This window comes from Macadamia integrifolia, chromosome 10 (assembly GCF_013358625.1).
Source record: "Macadamia integrifolia cultivar HAES 741 chromosome 10, SCU_Mint_v3, whole genome shotgun sequence".
Lineage (NCBI taxonomy): Eukaryota > Viridiplantae > Streptophyta > Magnoliopsida > Proteales > Proteaceae > Macadamia > Macadamia integrifolia.
The window spans coordinates 27,821,037-27,837,096 of NC_056566.1; the positions used below are offsets into that span (position 1 = coordinate 27,821,037).

Genomic DNA, 16,060 nt, shown 5'->3' on the forward strand with positions numbered 1-16,060 from the left:
TTATAAATGATCGGTTTTATTTTCATTACTTGGAATAGTTTGATTTTGATTTCTACATTTAACACATGAACCGAACCAAATCAGACCAATATAGTGAAGGCAAACCGTCCAATACAGGTTTCAAAAATCAGATCCAGATCAACAAAATTGTTCGAGTACAAATACGATTCCGAGTCTTGACCGATTCAATACCAATCCACTGGTATGACCCAAAAGCCAAAAAGGTAACTCTGTTCGATCACAGACGTGCATTGCAAGGAACAGGGAAGCCCAATTCCTTTATCATCGTAACTCCGTTAACCAAAAAATCTTAAGAAGCATAAGGATTCCATAAACATCTAGAAATTAAGGGGTATTTAGGTAATTGAGATAACCATAAATGCCTTTCCAACTCAGGAGGGGTGGATGATATCAGCGTGAAGATTCCAAGAGGATAACATGAGGGAGTTCTTAGGGGAGTAGGGAGGGTACTTATTATGATAATAGATTATATAGATATATATATATATTTTTGTATTAAATAATTACTTATGTTTTTTTCTTTTCTTTACTAAAATTAGGTTTTTAGGTGTGCCATTTTCTATGAAACCGTTTAAGAACTGTATAAATCATTTATAAATGATTCGGTTTTATTTTCATTACATGGAATAGTTTGATTTTGATTTCTACATTTAACGCATGAACCGAACCAAATCAGACCAATATAGTAAAGGCAACCATCCAATACAGGTTTCAAAAATCAGATCCAGATCAACAAAATTGTTCGGGTACCAATACCAGTATGAGTCTTGACTGATTCAATACCAATCCACAGGTATGACCCAATAGCCAAAAAAATAACTCGGTTTGATCACAGATGTGAGTTGCAAGGAACAAGGAAACCCGGTTCCTTTATCGTCGTAACTCCATTAATCAAAAAATCTTAAGAAGAAAATCTAGAAATTAACGGGTATTTAGGTAATTGCGATAACCATAAACTCCTTTCAACTCAGGAGGGGTGGATGATGTTGAAGATTTCAAGAGGTTAATATGAGGGAGTTCTAAGGGGAGCAAGGAGGGTACTTATTATGATAATAGATTATTTATAGAATTTTTTGATAGTAGGTTTGTATTAAATAATTACTTATGTTTTTTTTTCTTTAATAAAATTCGGTTTTTAGGTGTCGTTTAAGAACTGTATAAATCGTTTATAAATGATTCAGTTTTATTTTCATTACATGGAATAGTTTGATAAATAGTTTGATTTTGATTTCTACATTTAGCACATGAACCGAACCAAATCAGACCAATATAGTGCAGGCAACCCGTCCAATACATGTTTCAAAAATGGGATCCGGATCAACAAAATTGTTCGGGTATAAATACCATTCCGAGTCTTGATCGATTCAATACCAATACACCGGTACGACCCAATGGCAAAAAAGGTAACTCCAACAGGGAAACCAGTTAACCAAAAAATCTTAAGAAAGTAAAGATTCCGTAAAAATCTCTAAATTAAGGGGTATTTAGGTAATTGCGATAACCAACGCCTTTCCAACTCCCGCTAACACTCTGTTTCCTTTTTATAGTTGGAACTTGGAAGTTCATGAAGTTTAGCCTTAGGCCAATTCCTTCGAAATTATTCTCAGACGCATTCTCTTCCTTCCTATCATCTCGCTGTTCTAGGGTTTCCTCTATTCAAATTCTTCTTGCGACTGTTCTAGGGTTTCCTCTCTGCAAATCCTTCTTGCGATTCTTGTTTGATCGAAGAACCAGAGGTAGTCTCCATCTTCTACTTCGTTTTCCTACGAAGAACAAGGTTTTGTAATATCGTACATAGATGATATTTGGAGTTTGTTTTTTTTAACTCCAAATCACTATTACTTTTGTTTTTCACCAAGAGAAAGAGCTCACTGTGTGTAGTTTATTAAATTCGATTCTGTTTTGCTAAACTAGAAAGCATATATTGGGATGTTTCAGAGGAATTTCCGCTCAATCCTATAACTTTTACTAATCTAGTTTCTTAATCGTTATTTATTTATTTATTTATTATTATTTTTTTTATTATTTTTATTTTTATTTTTTTTGTTTTTTACAGTGTGGAATGGGAAGAAATTATACGAGGAGGAACAAAGAAAATACAAAGAACATGTAATCTTTATTTCTCAGTCAGATGGATTAGTAGAGATTGCCTTTAATTCGCATTGGGTTTTGGATTTTCCTCTTTGGTGGTTCTGTTAGTCTTTCTTGTTTATTGTTATTGTTTTTGGACTAACCAAATAACAGCTTAGTAGTAGTTTATTCTCATGCCTGCATACTTGTAGCAGTAAGGAGATGCGCACCATGAGATCTTCCTTTTTCCAAATTCTAATTAGATTGGAGATTATCCAAACTGTGCAACTGATATGCTGTCTTAAATATTTAATGTTTTTTTTTCTCTTGCTGCCTTCTTACTTTCCACAAGAATGTGATACATTGGGTGTTTATAGTCATCAACTTGTTTTTGGCTTCTAGTTCTTTCATATTTCCAGGGGGCTATGTTTGGCAGACCATTCGACTGTGGATGCTGGAAAGGGCCTTCAACAAATTATTAAATGCATATTGTGATGTGATAATGAATTCACAACTTTTCTTCTGCTTTCCTTTTGCCTATATCAATTATATTATACTATAATAGATATGCAGTTTATTTAATTTTTAAAAGTTAAAATGTTGTCAATATTTACATCGATTGTTTTATCTTTCTCTCTTGTTCTACTTGACTCAGCCTACTTTATTTTCTTCTGAATTAACTCTTAGTCTTTTGATTCTGGAAAGGATCAATAAACAATGGTTCCTATTAAATTTTGTAGGAATGTCTTTCAAGTGGCCCAATCGGGGGAATTAAGCGAAGGAAGCATTCCAATTATTAAGCTTGAGGAAGGGTTGCAGTTAATTGATAATGGAATTGCCAAATTGAAGGCCTTTCTTGAGGATCAAGCTGATACCACAACCAGATTGTTTAGTGGTGATGACTATATGCACCTCTACACGTATCCTTTCATTTCCAATTATGTTTATCTTTGTCACACAGACTTCCATTATATGTCATATCCTTCATTTTTTAAACAGAACAATTTTTAATATGTGTACCCAAGATGGCCCTTATAATTATTCGGAACAACTGTATAAGCGGTTCAAGGAATTGATATTGAGCTACATTTCTGAGACGGTGAGACCACTTCCCTTGAGAAAATCTGTCGTCCTCATCTTTGAAATTGAGTTTTTATTACTTTACATGTATTCATTTTCTGTTCCATCTTTATATGATGATTATGATTGTGTCTTCATGTCTAGTAGTGGTTTGCCAAGTGCATCATGTTGTCCTTTTGTTCGATTGCTCTTCTTAAATCAACTTTGCTCCTTCATTGAAGGCTGAAAATCAACTTCTCAGTATGGGCTGGGAGTATTTTTCTTAAGAACTTAATTATCGTTAATTGTCCCCTGAACATTGGTTTGGTTGATTGGAACTTCACTTAGTCATTGTTGATCTACTGTTTATGAGATTCTTAGTTCTTTTTTGCCTTTAACTATTTATCCTTTTGATATTTGTAGAGCTATTGATAATAATAAAGCTTGATTTTACTATTAAAGTAGAAGAATAGTCAAGTAAATGCTGGAAACAAACATAGAGCACAGGGTTAAAACTGTTGAATCTATCACCGCTTGAAAAAATGTTTCACTGTATTAGGAATGGTGTCCCTTGTTATTACCAAAATAGTGCTTTGTGCAGTTGGTTTCCCTGAAATCTTTAGGCTGAGTAACTAAGTACATTGCAGATAATCAAAATTTATGAGGTGTCTGTGTATTGATTAAAGGACTTAAATGTGTGAACTCAACATTGATTTTCTACTTTTTAATCAAATGAGTTAGAGCTCGACTCCCATCTTCATCAGGATTGGGTGGCGGATCTGGATGTATTCCTTTCCTATTCAGTAAAAAGTTATTCTTCCTTGAATTATTTCTTTATAAAATGTTGAAAATAGGAAGGAGTTTCTAAGTTGGAGCAATAGTAAATATGAGACCAAACTCAATTCAATTGGAACTTCACTCATCACTGTCAACCAATTCCATTTGGCACCTAATTTTCCTGTTGGAAATTCATTTGATGCCTTATTATGTTCCGTATATTAGTATTTTTTTTTTAACACATTCTTTTGAAGATATATTGAAAATTTACTCATTTTAAAAGAGAAAAAGAAATCTATTGGCATGATGCTTATGGAATACCGATTCTCACATAAAATACTGCTAGAGGCCTTCTAATTTCTTTTTCCTATAATCAGGTATTGCGATCTTTAGAAGAGAAACATGGCATGTTCTTTTTGAGAGCACTTGAGAGAAGATGGTTGGATCACAAACTAATGCTCAAATGGCTTTCAAGGTTCTTTCAATATCTTAATCGCTTCTACATTCCAAGAAATTTTTTAGCTACCCTGGATCGAGTTGGTCTAACATGCTTCAATGATCTTGTAAGTGAAAATACAAAAGAGTACTTGTGTCTGTGAGTGTGTGAATATATCAGTGTCTTATCTGCTCGGTCTCTTTCATTCTTTTTCAGAACTAAAATATGAAAATTATTAAATTTCAGGTTTACAGTGGACTGAAGCAAACCAAAGATGTGATAATTAATTTTGTAGGTTCCCTCCTTATCTGGTCATATTGCTTCTTTTAATTTTCTTGTTCTCTTTTAGGGTGCTAACTAACCTCACTGTATCAGATTGATCAAGAGCGTGAAGGAGCACAGATTGATCGATCTGTATTAAAGAATTGTCTGTCCATGTTCATAGAGCTTGAGGTTTATGAGGACTTTGAGGAATGTTTGCTTGATCATACATCCTCATACTATGCTCGAAAAGCTTCAAACCATATTTTGGAGGATTCGTGCTCAGATTACATGTTGATGGTAAGTATCTATTTTGGTTTTAAATGATTTTGGACAAGAAATTATTGAATCAGAAACAATTGATGCTATTTATTTTGGCATGTTACAGGCAGAGCAATGTCTGAAAGATGAGAAAGAAAGGGTTTCTAGTTACTTAAGATCAACCAGCGAACCAAAGCTGTTAGAGGTATCCAATTTGGGAATATCTGAAGTTTTTTTTTTGGTGGGAGGGGTGTGTGAAAGTGTTGTCTTTCCTACCTTTTGTGTGCATTTGCATTTTGAGTGGGCAGGTAGCTAGAGATGTGTGGTTCTATAATAATCTTATCCAATGTGGTATTTGAGAACAGAAAGTGCGGCTTGAGCTTCTGTTCTTACATGCAAATCAACTACTTGAAAAAGAACACAGTGGATTGCATATATTGTTACGAGATGCTCAGGTACACAGTTAGATATATCATTCACCTTGTGGTTGTTATAGGCAAGGAAATATAAAATTTGTGGATTTGATTTATCATGTTTACTTCATTGTAGGTGACAGATCTTTCAAGGATGTATAGACTTTTTTCAAGTATAGACGAAGGGCTAGAACCAGCATCTATGATATTTAGAGAGGTATTTATGAATTTCACATCATTTTAAATTAGTGTCTATTTGTTTCCTTGTAAAACCCACGGAAAAGGAATATTTTCAGGTAAAATATGGGTTTTATATGAGAGAGATAAGTCATTTTTAATATTAACTTGTGTTGCAGCATTTAATTTCGGTTGGTACAGCTCTAGTAAAAGAAGTGGATGATGCAGCTAGTCAGAAAAAGGTTGGTGATCTTTCTCTTGATGAAACTTGACTTGATTGATTAAATAATACCGTTTCTATACTTGATTTGAATTTATTTTCTTAAGTCATGAAAAGTTACTCTACGCTTTATCCATGGATGAAATTGCAATAGGATTTGTATCTGATGAAAAACGTATGGAAAAACAACCAATCAACTTTCCGATTCTGAGATAAGACTCTGCAGAGGATTCTGCGCAAGATGAAGTTTTTCTTTTTTATAGCTATCATAAAGGCTTTATGATAGTCAGTATTTGTCTTGATCGATCCCAATACACATATGTTCTAAGTGTAAAATTGTAATAAAAATTAATTTTTTTTTTTTAAACAAGGGTATATCTGTTCGAAACGGTATGATCCAGGTTGATCTGGATCATTATCTAAACAGTATCAGCCTAGACCGATCCCGTGATCATTTTGTGGGATCTATGTAACTGACCCTATTAAGTTAGGATAAGGCTCATCTCTAGACTTCAACCCACGATAGAAACATGAACCCAGCGGTAAATCTGTCAGAATATAAACTGTAACTCCCTCAACCAAGCCCAAACGAGTCTGTGATTTCAGAACTAGGATCTCCTAGGTCCCTTGACAAAAGCAAGGCCAGAAAACAATAAAAGGAAGATTTAATTTTGTGACTAGTTGCAGGAAAAATCTCAAGATCAGAGTATTGTTGTGGTTCGATAATTTCAGACCTGGAAAAGATAAGAATCGATGTATAACTTCAGAGATATCAGTAATAAGGTCTCAAACATCAAATATGGAAAGAAATAAACCTAGTATGAAGTGGTTCTGTGGTTGCCAACAGATTAATCAAGTTGAAACAGATCTGGAAAACAGAGGTTCTTCCCGCCTTTGTATAAATGAAAGATTAAAAGAAAGAAGAGAGAAGGAAAAGGACAGAGAGGAAAAATAGAAGAAATGTTATGTACTGTGATTAGTCATGAATCACGATAAGGGAGTGGTGGCCTATCATGGTTTGAGAACTCGGTGTTGGTAATGGGGTCAAAGTCGATACCGATAGGGATCACCTTAGATTGGACAGGAATACCTCTGGTTTTACGTTTAAAGTTTTTTTTTTTTTTTTTTTTAAATCATTTTACCCCTTGTCCGTATCGTTCCACCGATACAATATCGGCCAAGAATTGTAATCGGTCAAGGCCGATACCGATCCAATTTCTCAACCCTTGGTCCCTATTGTGATGTGTTTGGTGACTTTGGTTATCTTTAGTTTTCCTATTTGGAGTCTAGTTAGATTAAGTTTCGTTTTTTTGGTTGTGTATGTGTTTTCACCTCCTAGTGATTATTATAAATATTTCATTGGCAGACTTAGATAGGTATGTTAGCTCTCTTCGCTGCTTTCTCTTCACGGTCGCAGATATTGATTCAAGATCTGGATTTCATACATGGAATTAGAGCTATAACCAGTACTTGTTATTTCCTTCACAGCCATTTTTGAGGACTTGATGTGACTTAATGTAGATTTTTTATGATATGAGGCATATCTAGCATTCTAAATAATGTTAGAAAAGAAAGGAACCTTATCGGCTAAGCACTTAGGCATCTCTCCATTGTCTTGAGTTGCCTTGTCACTTTGACAACTATGGTCTAGTTAGATTAAGTTGTGCGTGTTTGTGTCTTGTAACCTACTCAGAGCTGACTCTTTTTTTTTTTTTTTTTTATCGACGGGTATCCAGACCTTCAGCCTGACTAGTCCCGCAGGCCCATAATGACCCCACAACCGCATGGATCAGGTCATACTGGGGTTGAATGAGAACCATTCAACTTTGACTGAAAGTAGTGAAGAGCACTAAACACCCCCGTGTAAGTGGCTCAAGGTGTGTTTAGTGGGAGTCGAACTTAGGACGTCCGAGTTTATGGCTCGTACCAAGTTGTTTGCTCGCCAACTGCGCTACCCCCTTGTGTTCGCAGAGTCTCACTCTTGATTTTTCTTGATTATTATAAATAGTTCATTAGTAGACCACGATAGGTATGTTGAACCTATCGTGGGTTTAGCTCTCTCTTCTTCGCTCTCTCCTCTCTTCATTGTCGCAACTACTGGTTTTAGATCCTGATTATCATGAGTTTAGCTGTCTCTTCTCTCCCCTCTCTTCACTGTTGTAGGTATTGGTTTTAGACCCTTGTTTTGTTATAAGAAAGAAGAAAAAGTAGGACATAGGGTCTCGCTGGGAAGGAGGAGAGAGTAAGAGGGGGTAGGGGAGAGGAAGGATAGCGCCATGGTTCAAGGTTTCGACCGATACCATCGAAATTTCCCACATCTTCATGGTATCTCTGGATTTCATTACCAAATACCATGTGACTTTTAAAAGTCACTGGTTTCGACCAGTATCGACCAAAATCCCTACATTTCGACCGAAATGTGAGAATTTTCGAGTGGACCAATGGGTTCGACCCTTTGGGTTGACTCTTCTTATTTCAAAACTTTGACCCTCTACCCATATTTCTTCTCTTTGAAGTGGGAAACTTGAGAAAACATTCAAGATTTTGCCCTTGTGCCAATAAATCTTCATTTTAAGCTTGGATCTTGCACATTCATAGCAAATCTACCTAAAGAAGGGAGCTTGAACAAAAAAGGAAATCCCATCTTCTTTTTTTTTTATTTTTTTTTAAATATAATATACTTGGACATCACTTGAAATTGAATCATTTTTTTATATAATATACTGGACATTACTTGGAATTGAGTGTTGAATGTTAACTGTTAAGACTTGAGAGATAACTCACAATTATGTAATATTATTATATATTTTGGATTCTTTACATTATGTTTAGTTTGTTCGAAACTTTTGATCATGTATTGCACATTTTTAGTTACTAATTTGTACTTATGTAGTATAGTTTCAGTCAACGACTCAACGTACATTAGCAAACTTTAGTCAACACCACAAGTATGACTTTAGGTGGTTTTTCCATGAAACTAATTATGTGAATGGATTATAAATGTCTAAAATAGGGCATATACATAAAAAATGCAAAAAAAAAAAAAAAACACCTTTTGGGGGATAGAAACCAAAGTTTTCACCAAATCGGGAAAATTTCCTTGGTTTCCTCAAAATTTCCCAGATTTCATCCAAAATTTCAATCTCCCCAAGGGTCGTAACCCGATATTTTGAACCTTGGATAGCATGCACTCACAGGCTATGCAGGCACACCATAGGAACTCAACTTTCAATTCATTCTCATTTTGGATTATAATAGCATGATACATGTATATAAATAAGAGAAGAAACCCACATGAAAAGAAGCATATTCTAGTTTGGAAACTCTAAGTAGTTAGGAAACTAATCTTACTCAACCTAAACAGAATGAATAAGAATACTAAATATCCCACTATACTAAAGACCCAAATCGGACCTGGTTCATCTCCATCGAGATTCCCAAATGGGTTCAGCCTAGTCCAAGGAATTGCTCCTGCATCAAGACCTGCCCATATATCTTATATTGCAAAAACTAAACTCAACTGAACCAAGCTTATTCCCTAGTAATGGGTTCAGTTAATATAAATTTATTGCAAAACTTTGTTTACTTTCTACTTTACATCACTAGGGTTGGCATATTATTTTATATTCAAGTGTTCAATCTTATCTATATTATACTGAAGAAAGTTATTCTAACTTGACACATATGTTACAGGTTGAGAAAAAAGACATTGTTGGTTTGCAAGAGGAGGTAACAATCTCATTACTTGAAATGCTTCTGTTATTGTGAAAAATCTGATGATGTTTACTAAGCTTTGTACACCTTACTATTATTTGTCAATAAAAAGTATATGTAATAAAATAAATTAAAGTGTTGTTAATATTCTCTTGATTATCATGATTCTTTCAGTGGATACTGGATTGTTCACAGAAAATAAAATACTCGATTCTTGAACTTGTTATGAGACGTTTTGAAGATTTTCCTGAGGCTCTGTCTGTTTGGATGTAAGTAAAGGAAGAGAAAAGAAATCAAGATGATAATAAAATGAAAACTTCTATGATCATTATTGCCAATGATTTTGTGATTAATTCAAAAAAATTGTAATTTGATTTTACTTCACTTTTCAACTTAATTTAAATTAACTCTGTTTCTCTTCACTTGTAAATCTTGCTTAAAATCTGGCTTTGAAATGATTCTCTTAAAGATTCTTTCGTTTCCAGGAACAATATTGTTGACTATGACTCTTACTGATTATTGTCACCACCTGAGAATTTGAACTCTCTTTCTGAGCTCCAGGTTTTTGTGCAAAAGACAATTCAACTTTACGAGAAGTACGCTTCTTATGTTACTAACAATTTCATGGGTCACCCTATATTCTGTAAGGTTGGTTTTCAAAAGCCCTCTTCCTGCTCTTTTTCTTTCTTAAAGTTTTCAAGTAGCTGAAACCTGTTCCCACTGATTTTTTGGAAGGCACTGAAAGAAGCTTTTGAGGTCTTCTGTAACAAGCAAATTGCTGGCAGTTCAAGTGCAGAAATTTTCGCGTCCTTCTGTGATAGCACCCTTAAAAAGGGTGGCGGAAGAGAGAACTTAAGTGCTGAAGACATTGAGGGGACATTTGAAAAGGTTTCTCTTTTTTTTTTTTTCAATTGTGTCGTGTGCTAAAATATTCTTGATTGATCCTAGTACTTAACCACTCTTTTTATCCTGCAGATTGTGAAATTGCTTGTCTATCTCCACGAAAAAGATCTTTTTGCTGAGTTTTGTCGGTACAACACTCGACTACTAATTACTTTTGGGTCATGTAGTTGAACAATCTTTGTTCTAACTGGTCTTAAAACTTAGGACACTTATCTATTGGTTTATTTGTCACAGGAAAAAGCTTTCCCGCAGGCTCCTTTCTCATAGAAGTGCTAATGATGACCATGAGAGGTGTCTGTTATCTAAATTGAAGCGGCAATTTGGTAGTCAGTTTACGTCAAAGATGGAGGGGATGGTTTGTCTATATGAACTACTTGATTCAGAATCCACTATATGGTTTCTAAAAACAATTTCTTTGGCAAACCAAGTATGAGAATGATTGTTTGATGCATACAGGTTAATGATTTGGTCTGTGCAAGGGATACTGAAGTGCAATTTGAGGACTACCGTTTTAATAACTCACATGCAAATCGAGGCTCAGACATGGCTGTCACTATTCTAACTACGGGATACTGGCCAACTTTTAAGTCCTTAGATCTCAATGTTCCTGCAGAGTTGGTAAAGGCTCCTTCTCTAACATTTCCTCTGAATATTTTGATTCGTCTTTAATTATTGATGTTTCATATTTCTCATTTTTTGAATTGAAATTACAGATTAGCTGCATCGAGATGTTTAACAGATTTTACGCATCCACTACAACAAGAAGAAAATTGACTTGGATATTTTCACTTGGTAACTGTATTGTGATGGGGAGGTTTGAACCAAAGCCTATTGAGCTTATGCTCACAACCTATCAGGTCTGTTTTCATTATAGCATTTGGTAGTTTTCTTTTCTTCATTTCATTCGGGAAATGAAGTACTTGTAGTTGTAGGGATGCAAAATTAATATTTCCTTGTGCTTCCATTTTCAGGCTGCCGTTTTGTTGCTATTCAATACATCGGAGAAGCTAAGTTTTAAAGAGATTGTGTCACTGTTGAATTTACCCAATGAAGAAGTTATGAAGCTGCTACACTCGTTCTCTTGTTCGAAGTACAAAATTCTGATTAAAAAGCCAGAAAGCAGAATTATCACTTCAAATGATACTTTTGAGTTCAACTCTATGTTTACTGACAAGATGAGGCGTATCAAGGTCTGGACCTACTCTCCCTCCCAACTCTCCAAGTATAGTATGTCCTTTTGTTTTTTTGTTTTTTCCTTTAATCTCTCAAGGGGAGGAGATGGTTCATTGATTTGAAATGTACAGGTTCCACTTCCTCACGTAGAAGAGAAGAAAAAGGTGGTTGATGATGTTGGGAGAAATAGAGGATATGCGATTGATGCTGCTGTTGTTCGGATCATGAAGGGTAGGAAAGTTTTGCACCACCAACAGCTTGTGGGGGAATGCTTGGAACAGCTAAGCCACAATTTCAAGGTAGGCTACCAAGACATCCACAGTCCACACTTTCAACTATGAACTTGGCCCAATTTTTTGGACTGGATTGAGCTGGCTTGGCCCTTTCTCATTTAGCCCAGTTTGCCCAAAGTATGCATTAGTTATCACGTTCATATGCAACTATATATATAGATAGGGAAAGGGTTCTCTGTGCAAGTAGGGAAATCTACACCCTCTCACATTGATTATTTTAATAGTTATTTCTCTTTTTGTAAGAAAAATAATATAATGATCCATGTGAGGAGGTGCAGTGTACGCCTTAGGCGCAGAGTCTTTTCTCATATATATTTTTGGGAAAAGGAACGCTACCACCTAGTGTACCCTACGCCCGCGCACATGGGGAAGTAGAATCAGGTTGTGAAAAGATGCCCATGCCACCCCAGTTCCACTTCCCCATGTGTGTGGGTGTAGGTTTCACTAGGAGGTAGTGTTCTTTAACCTATTATTATAATTTTTTTTTCCTGGTTTGGCAGTCCACATAACCAAATTATGTTTGGGTTCCTACTTCTGCCATGTGGAAGATTAGATTGGACTGAAATTTTATGGACATGTAGACTCTAAGGTCCTTTGTTCACATGTCAATTTTTAATCCAAACGAATTTGATGTCAACTTTTAATCCAAACGAATTTGGCCATATGGCAAAATATATCATTATAAAAACTAAGAATTCGTGGGCGGATATGGCATATTTGACATATAGTTGATCCAAACTATTTTCTAGGCATCTGTCAATTAGATTTACCATTTGATCCTACCATGTGGTTGAATTTTAAGTATACTGACCTGACCGGGCGGTTATGGTTGTATTTTGCCAGACTGGATTTTAGCCTTTCAGGTGCTGATAACCTTCTAATTAATTCAAAGCTCTTGCTTCAAATTTTTTTTGAGTTAATGATACATTTAACCATTGAATTTGTAGCCTGATGTAAAATTGATCAAGAGAAGGATTGATGGGCTGATCGTTCGGGAATTCTTGGAGAGGGACCCTGATAACTCATCATTGTACAGATATCTGGCCTGATTTAGCCTTTTTTTTTTTTACTTCAATTTTTGCATCTTTTGGAGGATTTTCAATTTTGTGCTAATTCTTCTTTTCTAATGGTCTCTAAGGATGCAATTGTGGTGGAGAGAGAGAGAGAGAGAGAGAGAGAGAGAGAGAGAGAGAGAGAGTAAAATGATGATACCGATTAAGAGACATAAGGGTCCTTGGAGAAAGTACAATTATAATAATCTCAAATTGAGAATATATTAGGACAGATCTTAGCTATAAGAAGCATCCATGTCATCTTGACTCTGTTGTCTATTAGAGGTATACAATTGATGGACATCCCAATCGGATAAAACATTGGATAGTTAGAATGTGTCTAAGGACCCTAGAGTCAGCTCTCTAGCGGAGTACTCTTAAATTGGTTTCGGCCTCCTGGAAGAAAAAGATACTTTAATAAATGTAATGGGGAAAGGGATACCATATGTGCAATGTCATTAAAGGAGAGGGGTTCATTGGCATAGCTTGCCTTTTCTTATAATTTGAGGGTTCTTTGGTATCAGTTAAACACATAATAATGGGTACTAAAACCTATAACACTATCTCAGATTCTTTTAGTGAAACTGCATGGATTCAGATCATAATGAAGGTTGTTTACTTGGAGCAAAGAAAGAAGTACTTGAAGTACAATAGCTATTGTACAGATTCTTTTATATTTTCCTACTTCAAAATATAGTAAGGCCTAAGCGGACATTGTCTCTCTTAGGGCCCGTTTGGTATCGTTTCTGTTCCAGAAACGCCGTTTCTTGTAAAAAACGAAAATTTCAGTTTCTGTGTCAAAACACAGTTTTTAAACGAAAAAATGGTGTTTCAAAATTTCAGATTTTTATCGGGATTTTTTTTTTTTTTTTTTTTTTTGTAAAATGGAACGAAACTGGGAAGACGGAACTCCATTTTGGAGTTCGGTCCAATCTCGCTTTCTCAGTTTTTTTTTTCACTTTTTGTTCCAAAAAAACAGAAACGGACCATAAGTGCACCAAATAGAAGATTCCATTTTTTCGTTCCAATAGAATGAAAAAACTCCAGAAACGTTTTTTTAGAACGATACCAAACAAGCCCTTATTTTTTTTATTTTGTGGGCCCCATATAGATGATATCAATTTCCAATTTTTCATTGGTATGGCATGTAGATCTTTCTTATACTAACATGAAAAGATTAGAAGATATGAATAGACTAGAGGTGTCAATTAGTTGGTTCAATCTAGTTTCGGTCTAAAACTGGGTCAAATAGGATCCAAACTGATTATAGAAGTTTGTTTTGGTTTTCATCCGGTTTAATTGATTTATCGGCTTCATAAAATTCCAAACCAAAACCAAACTGATAATGATTCAATTTGATTTAGAGATCAATTGGTACAACCAGTTCAAGCTGAAAATTGACACCCCTAGAATAGACAAATCATAAATAGTGGACCACAATGTGACAATCTCCAGTGGGTGTCTAGTCTTACATTTTCCACAAAGTTCATTTGGACGTGTTAGGTAGTCATCTTTCTCAACACAAAGATCAAAGGAGGCCATGGAATCCATTAATATCTTTCCAAGTTCCAACTGAACTGATTGAAGTTAAGAAGAATGAATCCATCATATATAATCACACATACTTAATTCAGACCAGCAAGAGTTGCATACATTGTCAACTAGGTGAGAGTATGAGACAGAAACAGGCAAACAATGCCCAGTTCGTCAAAGTTTTTCATATAATGGATGAGCTAGCATTTTGACCTGCACAGATCATTCAAAGCGTTTAATCATAGCTCAGACTGCTTATGGGCATTGCGTGGTCGGTTGTTGAAGTTTCAATTAAGATGAGCTATTTAAAGTCTTCTATAATGTGAAGAGGGTGGTGGTGGTGGTGTTGTTGGTCAGATGACTCGTCTCAAATTATCATTGCATTTGGTTCAAGTAAGATGGAGGTTTTCTTTTTTCACTCATTATTGATGAAGTTGAAAATGATGGTGATGATGCTCATGGTGAGAGAAGGGATCTTGAGATAATATATATAAGTATTCTCTTGTACTTGAATCGGTTCACTTGCACGTACGTGAATGCTTCATGTATGGTTTCATGATGACACGTGTTTTAATTTCTATAATTGCCTTTAAGCACCCATATCCTCTGATATGAGTGGTGAGGTGCAATGAACATTGGATGATTGAGATGCACCCCAAATTGCTTTCAACCACTAAATGTTCATTGCATTGGTGTAGCGGCTGCACACATTTTTCACAGCTAAATAGTTTTCTCTTGCATTCCCTTTTCCTACATCTATCTCGTAGTTTTGGTTGGATGTGACCCCTTAAATTTAGATACAATTGACCGACGTGCATATGTTTGCTTCATGTATCTATCTCTTGGTTTTGATTAGATGTGACCCTTTAAATTTAGACACAATTGACCAACGTGCATATGTTTGTTTCATGTATGATTTCACGATTTCACGATTTCATGTATGATTTCACGATGGCACATGACTACTCATGTGTTTTTTTTTTTTTTACTTCTATCGTTGCCTCTAAGCACTCTTCTCTTTCATTTCCCTTCTCATCCATCTATCTCTTGATTTTGGTTGGCTGTGACCCCTTGAATTTACGATGTGCATATGTTTGTGGGTTGACATTGTGGCTTCTGCGTCACACTCTCTCTCTTTTGAATTATTGAATGTGGGGAAATCTTTCCTTCACCATTATTCGCTTATAAAATTTGAAAAAAAAAATCTTGTCAATCTGGCTTAATTAGAAAATGCCAGATGTGCAAAGCAATAAAAGCACATGTGGGAACACTTTCGATGTACACAAAGGTGAGGGTGGCACGGTCATTTTGTGGCTACTATGCATAGGCATTTCTTACGTCAAACAGGCAAGGTTCTTTTTTTTTTTTATGTAATATATATTTGTTTTTTTCATATATAAAATCTATACAATTTACAGTGATCAAAGTAAAATGAAATTCTTACTTCCAAAAAGAAAGTAAAAGGTAATTTTTCAAGATAATAATAATAATAGCAATAATGTTAATTCTTTTTTTAAATGTTATCGAAATAAAAGTAGGTGTGATTGAAAATATGCCAATACTTTAAGAAGGGGCATAATTGATTGAATTAATTAAGGTATGGAATTTGACATTCGTTAATTAATAAGACTATTTGCATAGCCAACTTATAGTTGGAAAATCAGGTTTTGACTCTTGTGAATCACCTCGAGTTGAAA

At 35.1% G+C, this 16,060-nt stretch overlaps 1 protein-coding gene across 2 annotated transcripts; it reads left to right on the forward strand.

The window, feature by feature from the left end:
- The first annotated feature begins 1,596 nt into the window (after nucleotides 1-1,596).
- On the forward strand, nucleotides 1,597-12,925 carry LOC122091125 (cullin-1-like). Of its 2 annotated transcripts, XM_042660957.1 has the most exons (21): nucleotides 1,597-1,757; nucleotides 2,078-2,130; nucleotides 2,832-3,011; nucleotides 3,091-3,190; nucleotides 4,305-4,490; nucleotides 4,610-4,654; nucleotides 4,739-4,924; nucleotides 5,013-5,090; nucleotides 5,251-5,340; nucleotides 5,435-5,515; nucleotides 5,655-5,717; nucleotides 9,389-9,424; nucleotides 9,971-10,057; nucleotides 10,145-10,297; nucleotides 10,385-10,440; nucleotides 10,547-10,667; nucleotides 10,769-10,930; nucleotides 11,026-11,169; nucleotides 11,284-11,502; nucleotides 11,617-11,784; nucleotides 12,726-12,925. In XM_042660957.1, exons 2-21 carry the CDS (start codon nucleotides 2,084-2,086, stop codon nucleotides 12,825-12,827), a joined length of 2,304 nt encoding a protein of 767 aa, XP_042516891.1. In that variant the 5' UTR covers nucleotides 1,597-1,757; nucleotides 2,078-2,083; the 3' UTR covers nucleotides 12,828-12,925. The 2 variants fall into 2 exon arrangements, with proteins under 2 accessions (XP_042516891.1, XP_042516892.1); XM_042660958.1 differs by lacking the exon at nucleotides 2,078-2,130.
- The last annotated feature ends 3,135 nt before the right edge of the window (nucleotides 12,926-16,060 follow it).

Bases quoted from the DNA above. Each gene is read 5' to 3' on its own strand.
- LOC122091125 (XM_042660957.1), top strand. From the start codon at position 2,084: ATGGGAAGAAATTATACGAGGAGGAACAAAGAAAATACAAAGAACAT. The intron at 5,341-5,434 runs GTACACAGTTAG...ACTTCATTGTAG, and splicing joins TATTGTTACGAGATGCTCAG to GTGACAGATCTTTCAAGGAT. The intron at 11,170-11,283 runs GTCTGTTTTCAT...TTCCATTTTCAG, and splicing joins TTATGCTCACAACCTATCAG to GCTGCCGTTTTGTTGCTATT.